The sequence below is a fragment of the Aquarana catesbeiana genome, linkage group LG03 (genome assembly GCF_042186555.1).
Source record: "Aquarana catesbeiana isolate 2022-GZ linkage group LG03, ASM4218655v1, whole genome shotgun sequence".
Classification (NCBI taxonomy): Eukaryota; Metazoa; Chordata; class Amphibia; order Anura; family Ranidae; genus Aquarana; species Aquarana catesbeiana.
In genome coordinates, this window is record NC_133326.1 from 76322522 (window position 1) to 76340034 (window position 17513).

General features: G+C 39.4%; 1 protein-coding gene across 2 annotated transcripts in view; it reads left to right on the forward strand.

Annotated features, from left to right (window-relative positions):
- Positions 1–17513, forward strand: part of LEO1 (LEO1 homolog, Paf1/RNA polymerase II complex component) — a 38878-nt gene that overhangs the window by 3910 nt on the left and 17455 nt on the right. For both annotated transcript variants that reach the window (XM_073618719.1, XM_073618720.1), the window contains exons 2-10: positions 17–883; positions 2054–2158; positions 4220–4314; positions 4994–5139; positions 8460–8544; positions 10880–10974; positions 11227–11361; positions 13554–13689; positions 15490–15673. In XM_073618719.1, coding sequence (XP_073474820.1) covers positions 17–883; positions 2054–2158; positions 4220–4314; positions 4994–5139; positions 8460–8544; positions 10880–10974; positions 11227–11361; positions 13554–13689; positions 15490–15673 — 1848 coding nt within the window. The remainder of the gene's footprint in view (positions 1–16; positions 884–2053; positions 2159–4219; positions 4315–4993; positions 5140–8459; positions 8545–10879; positions 10975–11226; positions 11362–13553; positions 13690–15489; positions 15674–17513) is intronic.

A 17513-nucleotide genomic window follows, 5' to 3' on the forward strand; every position in this document is an offset into this window, starting at 1 on the left:
TTTTTTTCTATTCTAGATTCTGATTCTGGGTCCGGCTCTGATTCAGAACCAAGGAATGTTGGCTCGGTTAGTAATCCTTCTGGAAGTGACAGTGAACGGGATGATGATGATGATGGACATTCTGCCGTGAAACCCAGCAATAAAGAATTGTTTGGTGATGACAGTGAGGACGAAGCTGGCTCTCAGCACAGTGGTAGTTACAATCGTTCAGAGAGATCGGATAATCCGTCCGAAGGCAACGTTCACTCTGATCAGGAAAACGATCAGTCAGATGCTGAACAGCATAGCGGTTCTGAAACCTATCATGATGAAGACAACGATGAAGATGGGGGGCACAAATCCGATCACAGTAGCCATCACTCAGATGCTGAAGGCTCAGAAAAAGAAGCTCATTCTGAGGATGAAAAGTGGGCTAGGGATGATAAAAGTGATCAATCAGACGAAGAGGAAAAAATGCAGAACTCCGATGATGAGGTCCAACATTCTGATGAGGACGGTAACCTTCGATCAGATGACGAGATGCACAGGCAATCTGATGGAGAAGACCGTGAAAGCCACCACTCTGATGGTGAAGATCACAGGCAGCACTCAGATGATGACAATGAACACAGACATTCTGATTATGAGAGGCAGCACTCTGATGAAGACGACCATGACCATCAGCGATCAGATGATGAAGAGGAGCTAAAGATTCAACATTCAGATGATGAAATGGAGCGACAGAGATCAGATGATGAGCGGCAGCAATCGGATGATGAAGATCAGGAGCACAGACAGTCAGACGATGAACAACGTCAACATTCAGATGATGAAGAAATTGAGCGCCATCGATCAGACGATGAGCCACAACATTCTGATGGTGAAGAACAAGAGCACAAATCAGGTTAGTTGTACTGAGCTCTTTTTTTTTTTTTTTAAAGTACAATTCCAGGATAAACCTAAATGATCTGAAAAATTCTGTCTCCCCCTCCTAACCTGTGTAAGAAAGATGTGTATATACTTGTCTATTTTCTGGCCACTCAGGTCACATAATGTTCCCCCGTGTTGACCAACAGTGGCTGCAGGGGAGAGGAGAGAGCGCATGACAATGGATGGAAATGTCTGGGAGCAGTGATATTATTATTATGGTACATCCATTGTCAGCTTGCCCTCCTCTCCTGTGCAGCTGGATCACGTGACCGGACTGGAGCAGGCTGAAAATACGTTAAGTACAGATGCATCTCAAAAAATGAAAATGTTATTAAAAAGTTAATTTATTTCAGTAATTCAGTTCAAAACGTAAAACTCATATATTTTATATAGATGCGGTACACACAGAGCAATATATGTCAAGCGTTTTTTTTTTTATTTTGATGATTATGGCTTGCATCTAGTGAAAACCCTAAATTCAGTATCAGAAAATTAGAATTTTACATAAGACCAAGAAAAACAAAGGATTTTTAATACAGAAATGTTGGCTTAGTGAAAAGTATGTCCATGTACAGTATAGTATGCACTCAATACTTGGTCGGGGCTTCTTTTGAATGAATTACTGCATCAATGTGGCATGGCATGGTGCCTACTATACTGTACATGGACATACTTTTCAGTAGGCCAACATTTGTGTACTAAAAATCTTTTTTTTTTTTTTTTATTATTTTATGTAATCTACTTTTATGAGATACTGAATTTTGGGTTTTCACTAGCTGTAAGCCATAATCATTAAAAAAAAAAAAGAAATGCTTGAAATATATCACTCTGTGTGTAACGCATCTATATAAAATATATGATTTTCACTTTTTGAATTACTGAAATAAATGAACTTTTTAATAATAACATTCAAATTTTTGGAGATGCACCTGTGTATACATTTTTTTTTTTTTTACACAGGTTAGTCAACATAGGTGTTAGGAGAGGGGAGGGAGCAATTTTATGTTTGTTTTAACTGTCAGAATGTACCGTTGTTCTTTCTCTTCAGATTGTGACTGAAATATATATGTCCCGCTGTTTGTAAAATTCTTTGAGATCGCACAGCTATATTGTTGATTTTTTTTTTTTTTGGTATACTTTGCAGTGTCTGGAAAAGGAAGTGATAGTGAAGAGGAGATTGTTCAAAAGAGGCATAAGAAGGCAATTGCGTCAGACTCTGATGAGGATAGTGATGCAGAAGGCGGTAAAGGTACATTCTTATTCTTTTTGTAAAACCGGACGTAGTGATAAGCTTCAGATCAGATTTTGGCATTTGTTTTAAAATGATCTACAGGTGTAATCTATCCATTTTATACTGTTATGGCAGTATAAAACATTCAGCATTGAGCTAATGAAATGTATTTATGGAGGCTTTGATGCAGCTGCAGAAAACAAGCTAAAAAGCATGACCAAGCAAGCCATAGGGCGAGGCTTTCCAACTTTTTTCTCAAGTACCCCCAACAGGCCTTGTTTTAGGAACTTCCCTTATAGAACAACTGTCATAAATACCAAACTGTTGATTGATCATTTAAAGCACCTGTGCAAGGTGAGGGAAATCCTGTTAATGTGACCTGTTGGTGGTACTTGAGGACCCACTGCTCCAGAGGGACTTTTTATACTTTTTCATACTTCCTGTCCAAAGGGGACAATGTTCACTTACGACACTGTAGAGGAACAGTGTTGTCACCATTAGACCAGATTACAGAACACCTCTCACTCTTATCTCTATAATAACAGGAGGTGTTATGTAGTTCACAAAGATAACTGGGAACAATAACTAATATAATGATGATATAAAAACCTAGTTGGCTTACTGTCCTGCAGATCTCATGCCTACTTCCTGTATCAATGACAAAAAGCAAGTCAGGTCTTTCACCCTTGCTGGTTGCAACTTGCATGCATGCTACATGCCAGTAACTCTGAAAGTCTTGAAGTTTAAATTGGCACAGCTGCTAGGAAATTTGCCTTTTTTTAATCACTTCAACCCTGGAAGATTTTACCCCCTTCCTGACCAGAGCACTTTTTACAATTTGGCATTGCATCGCTTTAGCTGACAATTGCGCAGTCATGCAATGCTGTATCCAAAGAAAATTTGCGTCCTTTTTTTCCCACAAATAGAGCTTTCTTTTGGTGGTATTTGATCAGCTCTGCTGTTTTTATATTTTGCGCTATAAACAAAAACATTGCGACAATTTTGAAAAAAGAAAACAATATTTTTTACTTTTTGCTATAATATCCCCTAAAATGTTTAAAAAAAACAAAACAAATTTCTTCATCAAAATATATATTCTTCTACATATTTTTGGTAAAAAAATTGCAGTAAGCCTATATTGATGGTTTTGCGCAAAAGTTATAGCATCTACAAACTATGGGATAGATTTATGGCATATTTTTTATTTTTATTTTTTTTTTATTAGTAATGGCGGTGATCAGCGATGATTTTTTTAAAAATTTTTTTCGGTATTGCGGCAGACACATCAGACACTTTTGACACATTTTTTGGACCATTGACATTTATACAGCGATCAGTGCTATAAAAATGCACTGATTACTGTGTAAATGTCACTGGCAGGGGAGAAGGCTGGTGCAGCTGACAGGAGCGGTGCCCAGTGCCGAAAGGTGGTACAGCTTTCTGGGGGGGAGGGGCTTTACCCTCCCCCTCTCCTCCCTCCAAAATGGCAGAACTCCAGGGTCCGCTCACAAGTGTGACCATTTCAACCCTAGTAGTTCTGCCACTGGTTGAAGCTGAATTTTCTGGCCGGTGCCCGAAGCTGCATGTCTGGGGCGGTGGGAGTTGTTGATGCCTTGTGCCAGATATGTTGAACCCTGGCATATACCATACCTGGCCGATGCCCCTGGATGCTGAATATCACTTAATAAAGGCACTGCTACTCCAGTGATCTCTGCTTGCTTCTGAGTCCTTTACTGAGCGGCAGGCCTGATGCAATATGGATGCAGGAGGTCAGCCACTCGGCACAGGCACCATCCAGAGAATCCTTTGCATTTTCTGAATGAAAGCAAAGTGTTCTCTACTTTGATGAGATGGAGAGTGTGACATTACCACCCCACCTTTCTGCTTGTCCAATCAGAATACATATACATAACTACATTGATCCAAGCTGGAGTTATGTGCAATAGAGCCATGCCTGGAATATTCCTTCAAAATTTATGTGGCGGAAAGCAGTTCTGACATGAATAAAGGTCAGCTGACATAGGCCTTACACAATTCTACATCATTCCCTTTTTATCAGTTAATGTTCTCTTTTAATAGGGGAGAAAAAAGAAGCTGCTGATCTTTTTGGTGATGCGGATGACATTTCTTCTAGTGATGGAGAAGGAAAGCCTCCCACGCCTGGACAGCCCATGGTAAGTGTCTGTAAGCACACATTATTCCAGGCATAGCTTTTCTCATTGATGTAATTTGCTTGCAGCCATCTTATGAGACCTGTCATCAGTCAAGGCCCTTGCTTGGTGACAAGACCTACTCTGACAATCCTTTTAAAATTTGTACTGTATGTCAGCGGCTGCTGATTATCTGAGTTTATTTCTAGCTCTATCACTCATATAGATTAGCTTTTTCTTTGTGCACCCCCCACGTCTCTCATTACTAGCAATAGGTTATTACATAATATCCAGACATTATATTTTCCATTGTGTCCTGTTTAATTCCATGTGTGGTTTATGCTTGTGTTTTAAGATGCATTAAAGCCTAACTAAACCCACCAATTTAATGTTTTTTCTAAACCGTTACATTCAAGGCATGCCGTGCATGATGACTGTCACAACCAAACTGTCAGGCCATCAAATGGCTGGGGTCATAGCTGATCACGTGTGCAGCACCATGGCAACTGCAGATCAAACAGCGGCAAAGATGGCAGCTACCTTGGCTGCAAAGGTTAGGAGGGTTTAGTTCTGCTTTAACAATTACAAGAAACCATTAGACATATCTTTTTTTTGTTTACCAGGAGGATTTTCATCTCAGTTTACCTCTTATTCTTTTATGTGGTCTTGTTAATAATTGAACTGTTTTGTATATTTCTTCCAGGATGAGGATGGACTAGATCAAGACCAGCCAGAGGAAGAACCTGCTCCTGAAACCAGAATAGAAGTAGAGATCCCCAAAGTGAACACAGATCTCGGGAATGACTTGTATTTTGTCAAGCTTCCTAACTTTCTCAGTGTGGAGCCCAGGTAAAGTATTGTCCTTGGTCCTGTGGAGGGAATTTATAGAAACTAGAGCAGACAAAATCTGGAGCTGTGCATAGCAGCCAATTGGCTTCTATGTTCAACATATTCTTTTGAAAGGTAACTCCACTTTTGTGAATAAAAAAAACAGCACAGATACTTAAATATATAACAGCATTTACAATTGCTACACAATTGATATTGTAATTAAATGTTATTAAAAAGTACCTTTCCTCTTCAATCTGCAGCTGTAAAAATCTATGCAATATGGCAACACAGGCATCATACAGTTGGTGTATGATGCATCCCCAGAAATATCATTGCCTGCTTGTGTTATTTGGCTCACTGATTTTTCTCAGAAGTCTGCACTAAGATACTAAGTCAGATTTTAGGCATCCGCTGCAATAGGAATTCTATTTTTAGTGAGATACTCTCAAAGAGGTAATTACTTCTAAAGGTATGCTAACACTGCAACTTTCCTCATTAGAAGACCTCTAGAAGTGCATCAACTGTATATATTGAACATAGAAACTCCCATTCAGGAACCAGACTTCCAAGGACATAGTAGAACATACAGCTTTTTAGTAAAGCAGTGTTCCAGCTGCAAATTTTATTTTATTTTTTTTAAAGTCATCAGCTACAAACACTATAGCTGCTGACTTTTAATGAGGACACTTACCTGTCCAGGTAGCCCACGATGCCTGTCCCTCGAGGCCAATCTGTCCATCGGATCGGGTGCAGGCGCTGCCATTCTAAGTCCGGGAAACCGGCAGTGGTCGCATGGCGCTTTCTGAATGGCCCCGTCGTCTTCTGGGACACACACAGGTCCCAGAAGGCAGCGGGGGAGCAGAAGGAAAATGACGCACTGGGCCATGGTGAGATAGGACAGAAGTACACTCAGCACTTCAGACAAGGCAAGAAAGAGAGAGGAAAAAAAAAAAACACGTTACCCAAAAACGAGTGGTGGGGAGGGGTGGTCTTTCCTTTAAGATAAAGTTGTAGTTTTTTTTTTTATGTATATCTCTATATATAGATATAGATATATATATCTATATATAGAGATAGATATATCGAGATATAGATATAGATGTAGATATATATATAAAATAAGTAGAACTCTGCTCCAAAGTTTGTTGAAATCTGTGCAATGTACATTGATCATCCAGAGGGGACTTTTTAGTTGAGAAAAAAAAAAAAAAAACTGTAGTTTAAGCTTCGAAAGTTGAAGATGATTGGTTGACATAAGCTGCTCCAGATTCTGTCTGCTCCAATCTTGATAAATTCCCCTCTCTGTTTTACAGTGAGGGAAAAAGTATTTGATCCCCTGCTGATTTTGTACGTTTACCGAATGACAAAGAAATGATCAGTCTATAATTTTAATGGTAGATTTATTTTAACAGTGAGAGACAGAATAACAACTAAAATATCCAGAAAAATGCATTTCAAAAAGTTATAAATTGATTTGCATTTTAATGAGTGAAATAAGTATTTGATCCCTTCACAAAACATGATTTGGTACTTGGTGGCAAAACCCCTGTTGGCAATCACAGAGGTCAGACGTTTCTTGTAGTTGGCCACCAGGTTTGTACACATCTCAGGAGGGATTTTTTCCCACTCCTTTTTGCAGATCCTCTCCCAAGTCATTAAGGTTTTGAGGCTGATGTTTGGTAACTCGAACCTTCAGCTCCCTCCACATAGGCCACTCCAGGACCTTAATGTGCTTCTTCTTGAGCCACTCCTTTGTTGCCTTGGCAGTGTGTTTTGGGTAGTTCTAGGCTGATTCCTCACCGTTCTCATGATCATTGAAACTCCACAAGGTGAAACCTTGCATGGAGCCCCAAAACGAGGGAGATTGACAGTTATTTTGTGTTTCTTCCATTTGCGAATAATCGCACCAACTGCTGTCACCCTCTCGCCAAGCTGCTTGGCAATTTGGTCTTGTAGCTCACTCCAGCCTTGTGTAGGTCTATTATCTTGTCCCTGGCATCCTTGGATGGCTCTTTGGTCTTGGCCATGGTGGAGAGATTGGAATCTGATTGCTTCTGTGGACAGGTGTCTTTCATACATTTAACAAGCTGAGATGAGGAGCACTCCCTTTAAAAGGGCGCTCCTAATCTCGGCTCATTACCTGTATAGAAGACACCTGGGAGCCAAAAATCTTGCTGATTTTTATAGGGGATCAAATACTTTTTTCACTCATTAAAATGCAAATCAACTCATTTTTTTTAATGTGTTTTTCTGGATATTTTTGTTGTTCTGTCTCTCGGTGTTAAAGCAGCGTTCCCACTAAAAAAAAAAAAAAAAAAAATTAAAAGTCAGCAGCTACAAATACTGCAGCTGCTGACTTTTAATAATCGGACACTTACCTGTCTTTTAGACCCCCGATCCCTCCATAAAGAGTACCTTTCACCACCTATTACTGTCACAAGGGATGTTTACATTCCTTCTGACAGCAATAAAAGTCATCAAAATTTTTTTTTTTTTTTTTAACGCAATTTCTAAAGATAAAAATAAATAAAATAAGAAAAAAAAATATTTTAAAGCGCCCTCGTCCCCGCGAGCTCGCGCAGCAAAGAAAGCGCATACGGAAGTCGCGCCCGCATATGTAAACGGTGTTCAAATCACACATGTGAGGTATCGCCGCGATCTTCAGAGCAAGTGCAATAATTCTAACACTAGACCTCCTCTGTAACTCTAACCTGGTAACTTTAAAAAAAAATTTTAAAGCGTTGCCTATGGAAATTCTTAGGTACCGTAGTTTGTCGCCATTCCACGAGTGCGTGCAATTATAAAGCGTGACATGTTGGGTATCTATTTACTCGGCGTAACATCTTCTTTCACATTATACAAAAAAATTGGGGTAACTTTACTGTTTGTTTTTTTTTAAATTCATGAAAGTGGCCCTTTTCCCCAAAATTTGCTTTTAAAACACCGCTGCACAAATACTGTGTGATATAAAATATTGCAACAATCTACTTTTTATTCTCTAGAATCTCTGCTAAAAAAATATATAATATGTTTGGGGGTTCTAAGTAATTTTCTAGCAAAAAATACGGATTTTAACTTAAAAAAATTAAAAAAAAAAAAAAAAGTTAAAATAAAATAAACCTACATTAAAATTATAGACTGATCATTTCTTTGTCAGTGGGCAAACATAGAAAATCAGCGGGGGATCAAATACTTTTTTTTTCCCCTCGCTGTATACTGCAAATTTGGAAATGTGGGTGTCTGGCAAAAAATGGCCTTTTCTATCCTTGTTTTAATTTAAATATTAAAGCCTTTTTTCCTTTCTACTGCAGTTTAACCCAAACCATTTTGTATTGTAGACCTTTTGACCCTCAATATTACGAAGATGAATTTGAGGATGAAGAAATGTTAGATGAAGAGGGTAGAACTAGGCTGAAATTGAAGGTATTTTTTTATTTATTTATTTTTTTTTATTTTATATATCTTAGAAGTTGATATTGCAGACCCTTCGACATGTTAGAGCTGCCTTTAGAAAGCTGGGGCATAGTTTAGCTTTTGTGGTATATCTGTGACTGGAAGAATGAAATAAGGCTTCTGTTTTCTATGGGCAGCTGGCCAATAAGTGCTGCATTTTGCATTGCTCCTTCCTTCCTTCCCTTTTTATTTTTTGACAGTTAGGTCAGTATGTAGGTTTGTTTTTTGTTATTCCACACTTCTCCTTTAATAAAAAAGGGAGCAATCACTGAAATTAAAGTGGTTCTAAAGTCAGAAGGTTTTTTTATCTTAATGCATTGTATGCATTAAAATAAAACACCTTCTGTGTGCAGCAGCCCTCCTCAGCCCCCCTAATACTTACCTGAGCCCCCTCCCGATCCAGCGATGTTGTCAGCTGCCTGCTACCAGCTCTCTGCTCCACCAGTGCTCACTGGAGTGCTGGGCTGTAGAAGGGGTGGGCGCTGCTGGCTTGGTGGTGCATTGAGAGGCTGGCTAGCTGCCGGTCAGGCATCTGGGTGGATCCTGACCTTAAAGTAACGGCAGCTGTACATTTTTTGTAAATTGTGATTGTAAAGGGTTTTACTTTTTATTTTTTAAATGACAAACGTCATACTTGCCTGCTCTGTGCAAGGGTTTTGAACAGAGCAGCCCCGATCCTTCTTTTTTGGGGTGCCCCGGCGGCACTCCTGGCTCCTCCTCTTCATCGGGTGCCCCCACGGAGAGCTGCTTTCCCTGGGGGCACGATCGGGTTCGGGTAAGAAAAAAGAGGGGGGGGGGGGCTCTGGAGGGCAGCTGAAGCACAGCATTAAGGTGAAAAACCATGAGACTTTACAACTCCTTTTAAGCATCAGTGATGCCCAGCCACTGCAGCAATTCTACCTGTTCATTTACAGCTCGGAAAACTCAGGCTGAATATGGTCTGAGACCGTGAAAATAAGAAGGCCATGTCCAGGAAATAAGACCTTTCCAGGCTTTGATTGCTCTTGTTTCATCTGTATTGTACTGCAGATAGACCTGGGTTAGCGTTTTACTTGCAGAAATTGATATTTACTGTTTATGAAGGAGAGCCTGGCATCTGGAAACAGACAATACTCCCTTTTCATACAGTGTTGTATGTTCTTTTTATTCACATTTACTAAAATGTGAGGGGTGTACTCACTTTTGTGAAATACTGTATGACTTAATTTTGGCATAGGCCAGAAACCAGGAAGCAACGTAAGAAATGTAAAAGAAAATGGTTAAAACAAGTAAATTTAACCTATAATAGTCAAAATTTTGCTGGTACCCTCTCTGCTTGGGGCCAGACTTTTTTCTTGGGATTCGTAAACAAGTACCAGTAACTGCTAATTCATGGTCCAGATAGGACTGGCCTTTTAGACAGGCATTTGCAGTTGGTGAAGCTTAACCATGAATTCTGGAAAACTCATAAAGGGGGGATCTTCTACTGGCGCCTGCTGTCACTATTTGAAGATAAAGTGGTCATGTGGGGCTCTGCCCACACGCCTGTGTCATTCATTCACAGTTTCCTGTACATGACTTGAACTACAAGTACCGTCATCCGTTGTGGCTGACAACTTGTAGTTCTGAAAGGACTGCAAGGTCACTGCTGAGTAGCCTCGTAGTTCATTCACAAGCCCTGCAGCTGGGACATATGCAGGTATGGGCTGAAAGCTGCTGGGATTTTCTGTGGGAGTCTACAATTGCACCCCTGATCCACTGATCATGGGTGCAATGCTTACTCCTTTTGGGAAAAAATAATAAATGCATTTTTTTTTTTCCTGCAAAAATATGTAAATTTTATTAAATTCCAATCCCCCCCACCCCCGCAAAAAGGTGAACTTCACCTTTTTAATTGAACAAGCTGAGATTAGAATCTGGCTACTATGCTCAGCTTCTCTTAAGTCTGTCTTCTCCAATTTGCCAGTTTGTAGAAGTCGTCCCCCCCCCCTCTCCCAGTGCTTAATGCAGATATATACAGCATGAGGTTCCCCTGTTAGTGCATTTAGTGAAATTTCAGCAGGTTACATCTTTTCATTCTGTATTCTCATTCTAGTTTTCCTTAGACATCATTCATGAATGAAGAGAAAGAGTCCTATGTTATATGTTGAATCCATTGGCAGTTGTATGAATTTTATTGACATAAACATAGCTGTACATCTACACTGCACAGCTTCAAACTGAGCACATTTTATAAAGTGTAACTATGGTGGTGCTGCAGCTTCCGTTGTCTGTGTCTCACTAAAACGTACTCGGTTTTTGTTTTGTTTTTTGTCCTTTTTAACAGGTTGAAAACACAATCCGATGGAGGACACGACGGGATGAAGAAGGGAATGATGTCAGAGAGAGTAATGCCCGTATTGTTAAATGGTCTGATGGCAGGTAAGCTTGTGGGTTGTTGTACTAAATTTCCTTTGTTTCCCTTCCCATATCTACTGCTTCATCCGTAATCTTTCTGTTCACTAGATTTATTTTTTGGTTTTTTATGTTTTTTTTTTTTTTTTTTTTTTTTTTTTCAGATTAGCCGTAAAATAGTAATGCACTTGTAATAATTGCCCTTCAGTTCTGTAAATATATATGCAAGTCTCCTCACAATCTGTATAGATGTGTAATTCTCTGTTCTGATTCTGGCAGCATGTCCTTACACTTGGGAAATGAAGTTTTTGATGTATACAAAGCTCCACTGCAAGGGGACCACAACCATCTCTTTATCAGACAAGGAACAGGTTTACAGGGGCAGGCTGTATTCAAGACCAAGCTTACATTCAGGTTTGTGTTTCTTTCAAAACTGGGGAAAAATTGTAAAGTGTATGTATATAAAATTGGGTTTTCAGTCATTTATAAGGCTTTCTCTTATAGGAAATTTATAGTCGTTCTTGGTCAGTGTTTTTGTTTTTTTGAACATTTAAAAACTGATGATATGTTATAATTTATTTTATGTAATTAAAAAAACCTGGTCCCTCTGCAGGCTCATGTCACAATGTGCTAGTAGGCACCGCCTACTAGCACATTATCACCAACTTGCCTAAAAAGGCAGATCCCTGCAGCAGCGCACTGTCACCGCTGGCAGGGAATCCATCTTCACTTGGTCTTCCTTCCAGGTTCGCAGGCTCCAGCCATTTGAATGGCCGAGCCACGATGATGTCACTTCCGTGCTAGTCACCAGCTCTCTGCTCACGGAACCCTGAGAACTGAGTGATCAGCATTGTCTGATTGCTCAGTTCTCAGACTAATTCCACTTTCACACGGAGGCGCTTTACAGGTGCTACAGCGCTAAAATTAGCGCCTGTAAAGAGCCTCTCCTGTGTCTCCAGTGTGAAAGCCCGAGAATGGTAAAAAAAGGCCTGCAAGCCGCATCTTTGCAGCGCTGTAGGAGCGGTGTATACACCGCTCCTAAAGCGCCTCTGCCCATTGAAAACAATGGGGCAGTGCCGCCAAACCGCCGGCATAGTGGCGCTACGCGGGCGGTTTTAACCCTTTTTCGACCACTAGTGGGGGTTAAAACCGTCCCGCTAGCGGCCAAATAGCGCCGCTAAAGCGACAGTAAAGCGGTGCTAAAAATAGAGCACACTGCCCCAGTGTGAAAGTAGCCTTAGAGCCGGCAGGGAACACATGCAGCATCAATGCTGCGTCCACCTAGATGAGTATGATTCTTGAAGGAAAAAAAAACCCTAAACTTCTCTTTTAAACATTTCTTAATATTTCATATATTTACCTGACTAAAAATCATTTAAAAAAAAAAAAAAAAAAAAAAAACAGGTTTTCGTTTTCAGTCCAGGACATGGGTTTGGAACCTAAAATAAAGCACTGTACTGTATATTCAGTTTAAGCGGTCAGTGTAGGACATTCATTTACTGCCTAGATCTTGAACATTATACAGGTCTATGCATTCTTTTGAAATGTTCTCACTAAATTTTAGGGCTGAAACAACTAATCGATTACTATTTTCATAATCGATTAATCGGCCAGTAGCATAACAGGGTTAAAAAAAACTAAAATTAGCCCTTTATAATACAAAAAGAGCAAATAATCGCTACTGTAACTATGCTTTTTTCAGCCGCTGCATATTTGGAAAGGGTCAGGGAATTTTTTTTAACACAAAACAGTGCTTTTTTAGTTCAATATACTTCAATGGAGAAGCTGCAGAAAAACATGTATTGCGTTTTTGCAGCAATTTGTGTTTTTTAATCTGCCCAACAACAAATTGTCCGAAAAAAAATGCAAAATCATGTGCGCAAAAAATCAAAACGCACAGCAAAAAGCACTGCAGAGACAGATCAAAAGCAAACTGCATAGGTGTGTACCGAGCCTTATGTTGGCCACACGGATCAATTTTCAGACGAGAATATTCAGACGAAAAATCTTTGTACATTAGCTGAATGAAAGAATTTTTAATTTCATGAAATTTTCAATTGTTTTTAACAGTCTGTTTTTAAAATGAATGTAACTTCTGAACGAAAACCACATACACTGTCTGAAAATTCCTTTGACCAAGAAGTTTTCTATTATTTCCACATTTTCCCATTCACTGTGGTTGAAAATGAATGTCGATTTGACCCCACTAACAATTAGAAAATTGAACGAACGTTCTTAAAATGACATTTTTTTTGAAGGAAGATATTGTTTGTTTTATGAAAATAAAAAAAAATTTGATCTCTGAGTCTGATGATATTTACCAGATTCACCCTTTAATATACTGTTAGAGGAGAGATAGTATATACAGTATATATCCTCTAATAGTATATATACAGTATATCTCTTCTGTCTGTTTTATTTAAGAATAAATTGCCTTTTTTTAACTTTACATATTAAGTAAATTATACACCACACTTTTTTTAAAGGTTATTAACTGATTAGTCGAAATAATAATCGGCCAACTAATCAATTATGAAAATAATCGTTATTTGCAGCCCTACTAAATTTTTATATTGTCTGCATGATCACATTTTTCCTTCTTGTAGGCCTCATTCAACAGACAGTGCCACTCACAGGAAGATGACGCTGTCTCTGGCAGACAGGTGCTCTAAGACTCAGAAGATCAGAATACTTCCAATGGCAGGACGTGATCCTGAGTCTCAAAGAAACGAAATGATTAAGGTAATAGTAAGATCTATTGGCAAACAGGGGTAGCATGTGTTCCAATAAATGGAATCTATAATCATTTTGAGGGGAAAATGTATAGATTTATTTTATTTATATTTTTTAGTTGATACGGGTTTTTTTCAACCAAGGGTTTTTAGTTGCATATCTGTACAGAGCTATGCACAGCACTGTTGCAGCGTAATGGTTTATTATTTATTTTTTTTCCTAAAACGTTTTAATTCACTGTGTGGCATCATTGAAGACACATGGCTAAAATTTTGCTGGATCTGGGACAGCAGAATATGAGTGCCAAATAAGTGTAATGCATATTATTTCATGTATAAATCATTTCTTTGCAAATGTATATTACAGGTGTATACATTACATGGCACATAACATATACATTACAAAATTTACAAAGCCTGCTGGGCTTCCTATGATAACCTATCACTACCATTTTAAAAGATAAGTTTGCGTTTCCAGAAAAATTGCTTTTTATTTTTAATTTTTTTTAGGTACAAAAAGTTAATTTTTAATATTATTATTATTATTATTATTTATATTTTTTTGGCGCCTGGAAAGCGTTGCACAAGCGATCATCATATTACTGGTGCCATGCAGGTCTCCTGTAGACTGTCAGTGTGAGCGGTCTGCCTGTACATCGTACATTGAAGCAGTTTCACACTGACAGGAAGACTCAATGAACTCAACAGCGCTTTGGTAACTCATTGAAAACTACAAGGCGATAGCCGCAAAGGACGCCGGGACTTGTAGTTCATTCATACACAGGACTTTGTGTATGAATCTCGCGCGGGTGGAGCCCCGCATGGCCACGCTGTTTTCAAAAAGTGACAACTAGTACAGGGAACTTCTCCCTACACTGCTGTCACAGAAAGAGAAGGCAGCGGGGAGAGGCTGCAGCAGTGGGAATATGTTACATTACATATATTACATATGTTTACACCCTAAAAATGGGTGGAATGTGTAATATGGTTCCTAAAGGTGAACTTATTCCTTTAAGCTTTATGGCAGGTTTTGTTAAAGGTTAGGCTCACCATTGAACAAAAAAATAAATGCACATGTTTTTGTAGGAAAAAAATACGGGCTTTTTTTTTTTTTTTTTTTTTTTTTTTTTACAGGAGCCTGCAAAGCATTGCACCTGTCTGGGTGCAATGTCCGGCTCCTGCAAGCACTTCCTCCATCTCTCTGCCCATACCCCTGTATGGGCTGTCAGTTGGAGAGCTATAAGTCCATCTGTTGCAGTGGGAAATGGGACGTGTAGTTTTTGTTCATACATAGAACCCTGATAATGATAACGCGGCTGTGCAAGCGGAACAGCTGCGAAGGGATAAGAATCCCCGCCTGCTGTCACAGCGGTTGGGTGGTCTATATGATGGTGATAGGGGAGGCATATGTAACATGGAGCAAAAGGTGAACTTGGCCTATAATACACTAATTAAGTAGTTGCTGTGTTTCCTACCAGTGTATGGAGGGGGGGCAGTCCCTCTTCTGTGTCGATCAGATCTCGGTTTATCACAACTTGCTTGGGGCTGCTGCTTGCAAGTGGTTAATACTATATGTTTCAAATCGACTTGATTAATTTTTAGCACCTTATTTTTGTTTTAAAAAAAAAAAAAAAAACTACAATGGCCCTTAAACTTCTTAATGTATTACCCACACTTTAACAGGGAGCCTGAAGGTGAAATTTGCTATTTGATTGCAGAACCTCAGAATTTTAGTGCATTTCCCCTTTATACATTATGTTATAGGTTTGTGTTGTGGTGCAATTCCTTATCACTATATTTTTAATGGCAGAAAGAAGAAGAGAGATTGAGGGCCTCAATCCGCAGAGAGTCTCAACAGCGCAGAATAAAGGAGAAGCAGCACCAGCGTGGACTGAGTGCCAACTACCTGGAGCCTGATCGCTATGATGATGAGGAGGAAGGGGAGGAGTCTATAAGCTTGGCAGCCATTAAAAATAAATACAAGGGAGGAAGAGGTAAATTTTGTATTTCGAAGACGCACAGTTGTGATGTATACGGTAAATTGTTTCCACTTGGGGAAAATCAGTTACCTCTGTCAGCACTCAAAAAATACAGATTTTGGTTTTCCATTTACACAAATGTAATATGTCAGGCCTGTCACAAACACACTTTTTTTCTTCATATTTTTAAATTCTTGAGCAATTTGTCTTCTATGTGCAGACTCAAGTTTATTGGCTAGTTATTTGAAAGATTCTTTGTGTTGTCTCGTACATGCAGAGTTAGGTTCTGTAAGCAAACTATTTAGGTATATTCATATACAAAAAAAAAAAAATTGCATGTCATTCCAGTCCAACTTGAAGAAGGGCGCAAGCTTTATAGCCCGAAACTGTTGAACTGGAACGATATGCAATTTACTTGAATATACCTAAATAAATTATTTTAAGTGCAGCAAACCTTGGACTCGTTTCTATATGTGGCCATTTGGGAAGGCCTGATTGCATGCACTGATAGATAGATATATATAGTATGATGCGTTTTTTCACAGCATAGCGCAGAGTTTTTCTGAAATGCACACCATTTCTGCAGCAGATCACCACCACCAAGGATGTGGTATTATTTTTGTAGGTATCTATCACTTAGACAATCAATCCTGGTAAAATAAAAACCTGGCAAGTAGTATACAGTATATATTCAACTGGGTTCTGACCAGGTTAAATATAAAGTCCTGCTTTTAGGCAAACCGATGTTGGGCTGGGCAGACACATTGCAATCAGATTGTACAATTTTCTTTAGGTTGTTCAGGTAGATCCTATCTGACACTGGTCAGCTTTTATTGCTCACTGAGTGGTGTGATGATGTGGGCTGAAGTCACTTGAACTTTCGAGTTCAGCTTAGTACACTTGAAGGACAATCTTAATTTTACAAAATAAAACGGCACACTCTGCCTAGCCCCCTAACCCAATCTTTGCTAGAGCCCACCCCACCAACCCAGGTACTTTCCTCTTGTTGATGGCAGTGGACTCCTCTAGTGTTTACACCCTAAGTTCAGAAGTTTTTGCCAACATGAGCAGCACCTAGACAATAACTTCCAATAGCATTGAATGTAGTTGTACACCTAGCAGCTAGGCGTATGGACCAATTTTAAGTCTATCAGGAGTTACTGTACATGCATGGCCAATGATAGAGTAGAGCTTTGTGCCAAGATAACACCGGAGGAGGCAACCGCCATCACAAGCGGTAACTAAGTACTTTGTGCTTTAGGCTGGGTTCAGACTGCCGTGCGGAGCGGCTCACAGCAGGTGTTTGGTGCGTCTCTGTTCACCGTTTCAGGACCGAACTTCTGTTCGAAATATTTGCTGAACCTGAAACGGACCAGAAGATGCACAGGACTCCCTGTGCAATTCACTCTGGATCCGCTCCGAAGATGTGTGAATTGGCTCCGTAGAAAGCCTGTCACAACCTCCTGACATGTGAATTGAATGCGGAGAAACCTGCGTCCAACTCGCAATAGTGTGAACCAAGCCTTAAGATGTTGCATATTGCCTTATTAAGTAGACGCAACATTTTTTTTTACATGCCTATCAGGTTGTGCAATGGCTCTGTAGCTTGCTGTATGCTGTTTGTAGAAAAAGATTTTGATAAATGCTCATAGTAATTTTTGTTTATCGAAAAAGTATCATTTTGTGGTTCAGAATAGTAATGGTAACTTTAACCACTTGACCTCCGGAAGGTTTTAAGCACTTTATGACCAGGGCATCTTTTGCTCTTCAGCACTGTGCTATTTCTTTATCGTACATCACGGGACACAGAGCACCATAATAATGACTATCTGGGTTATATGCTACCTTTAGGTGA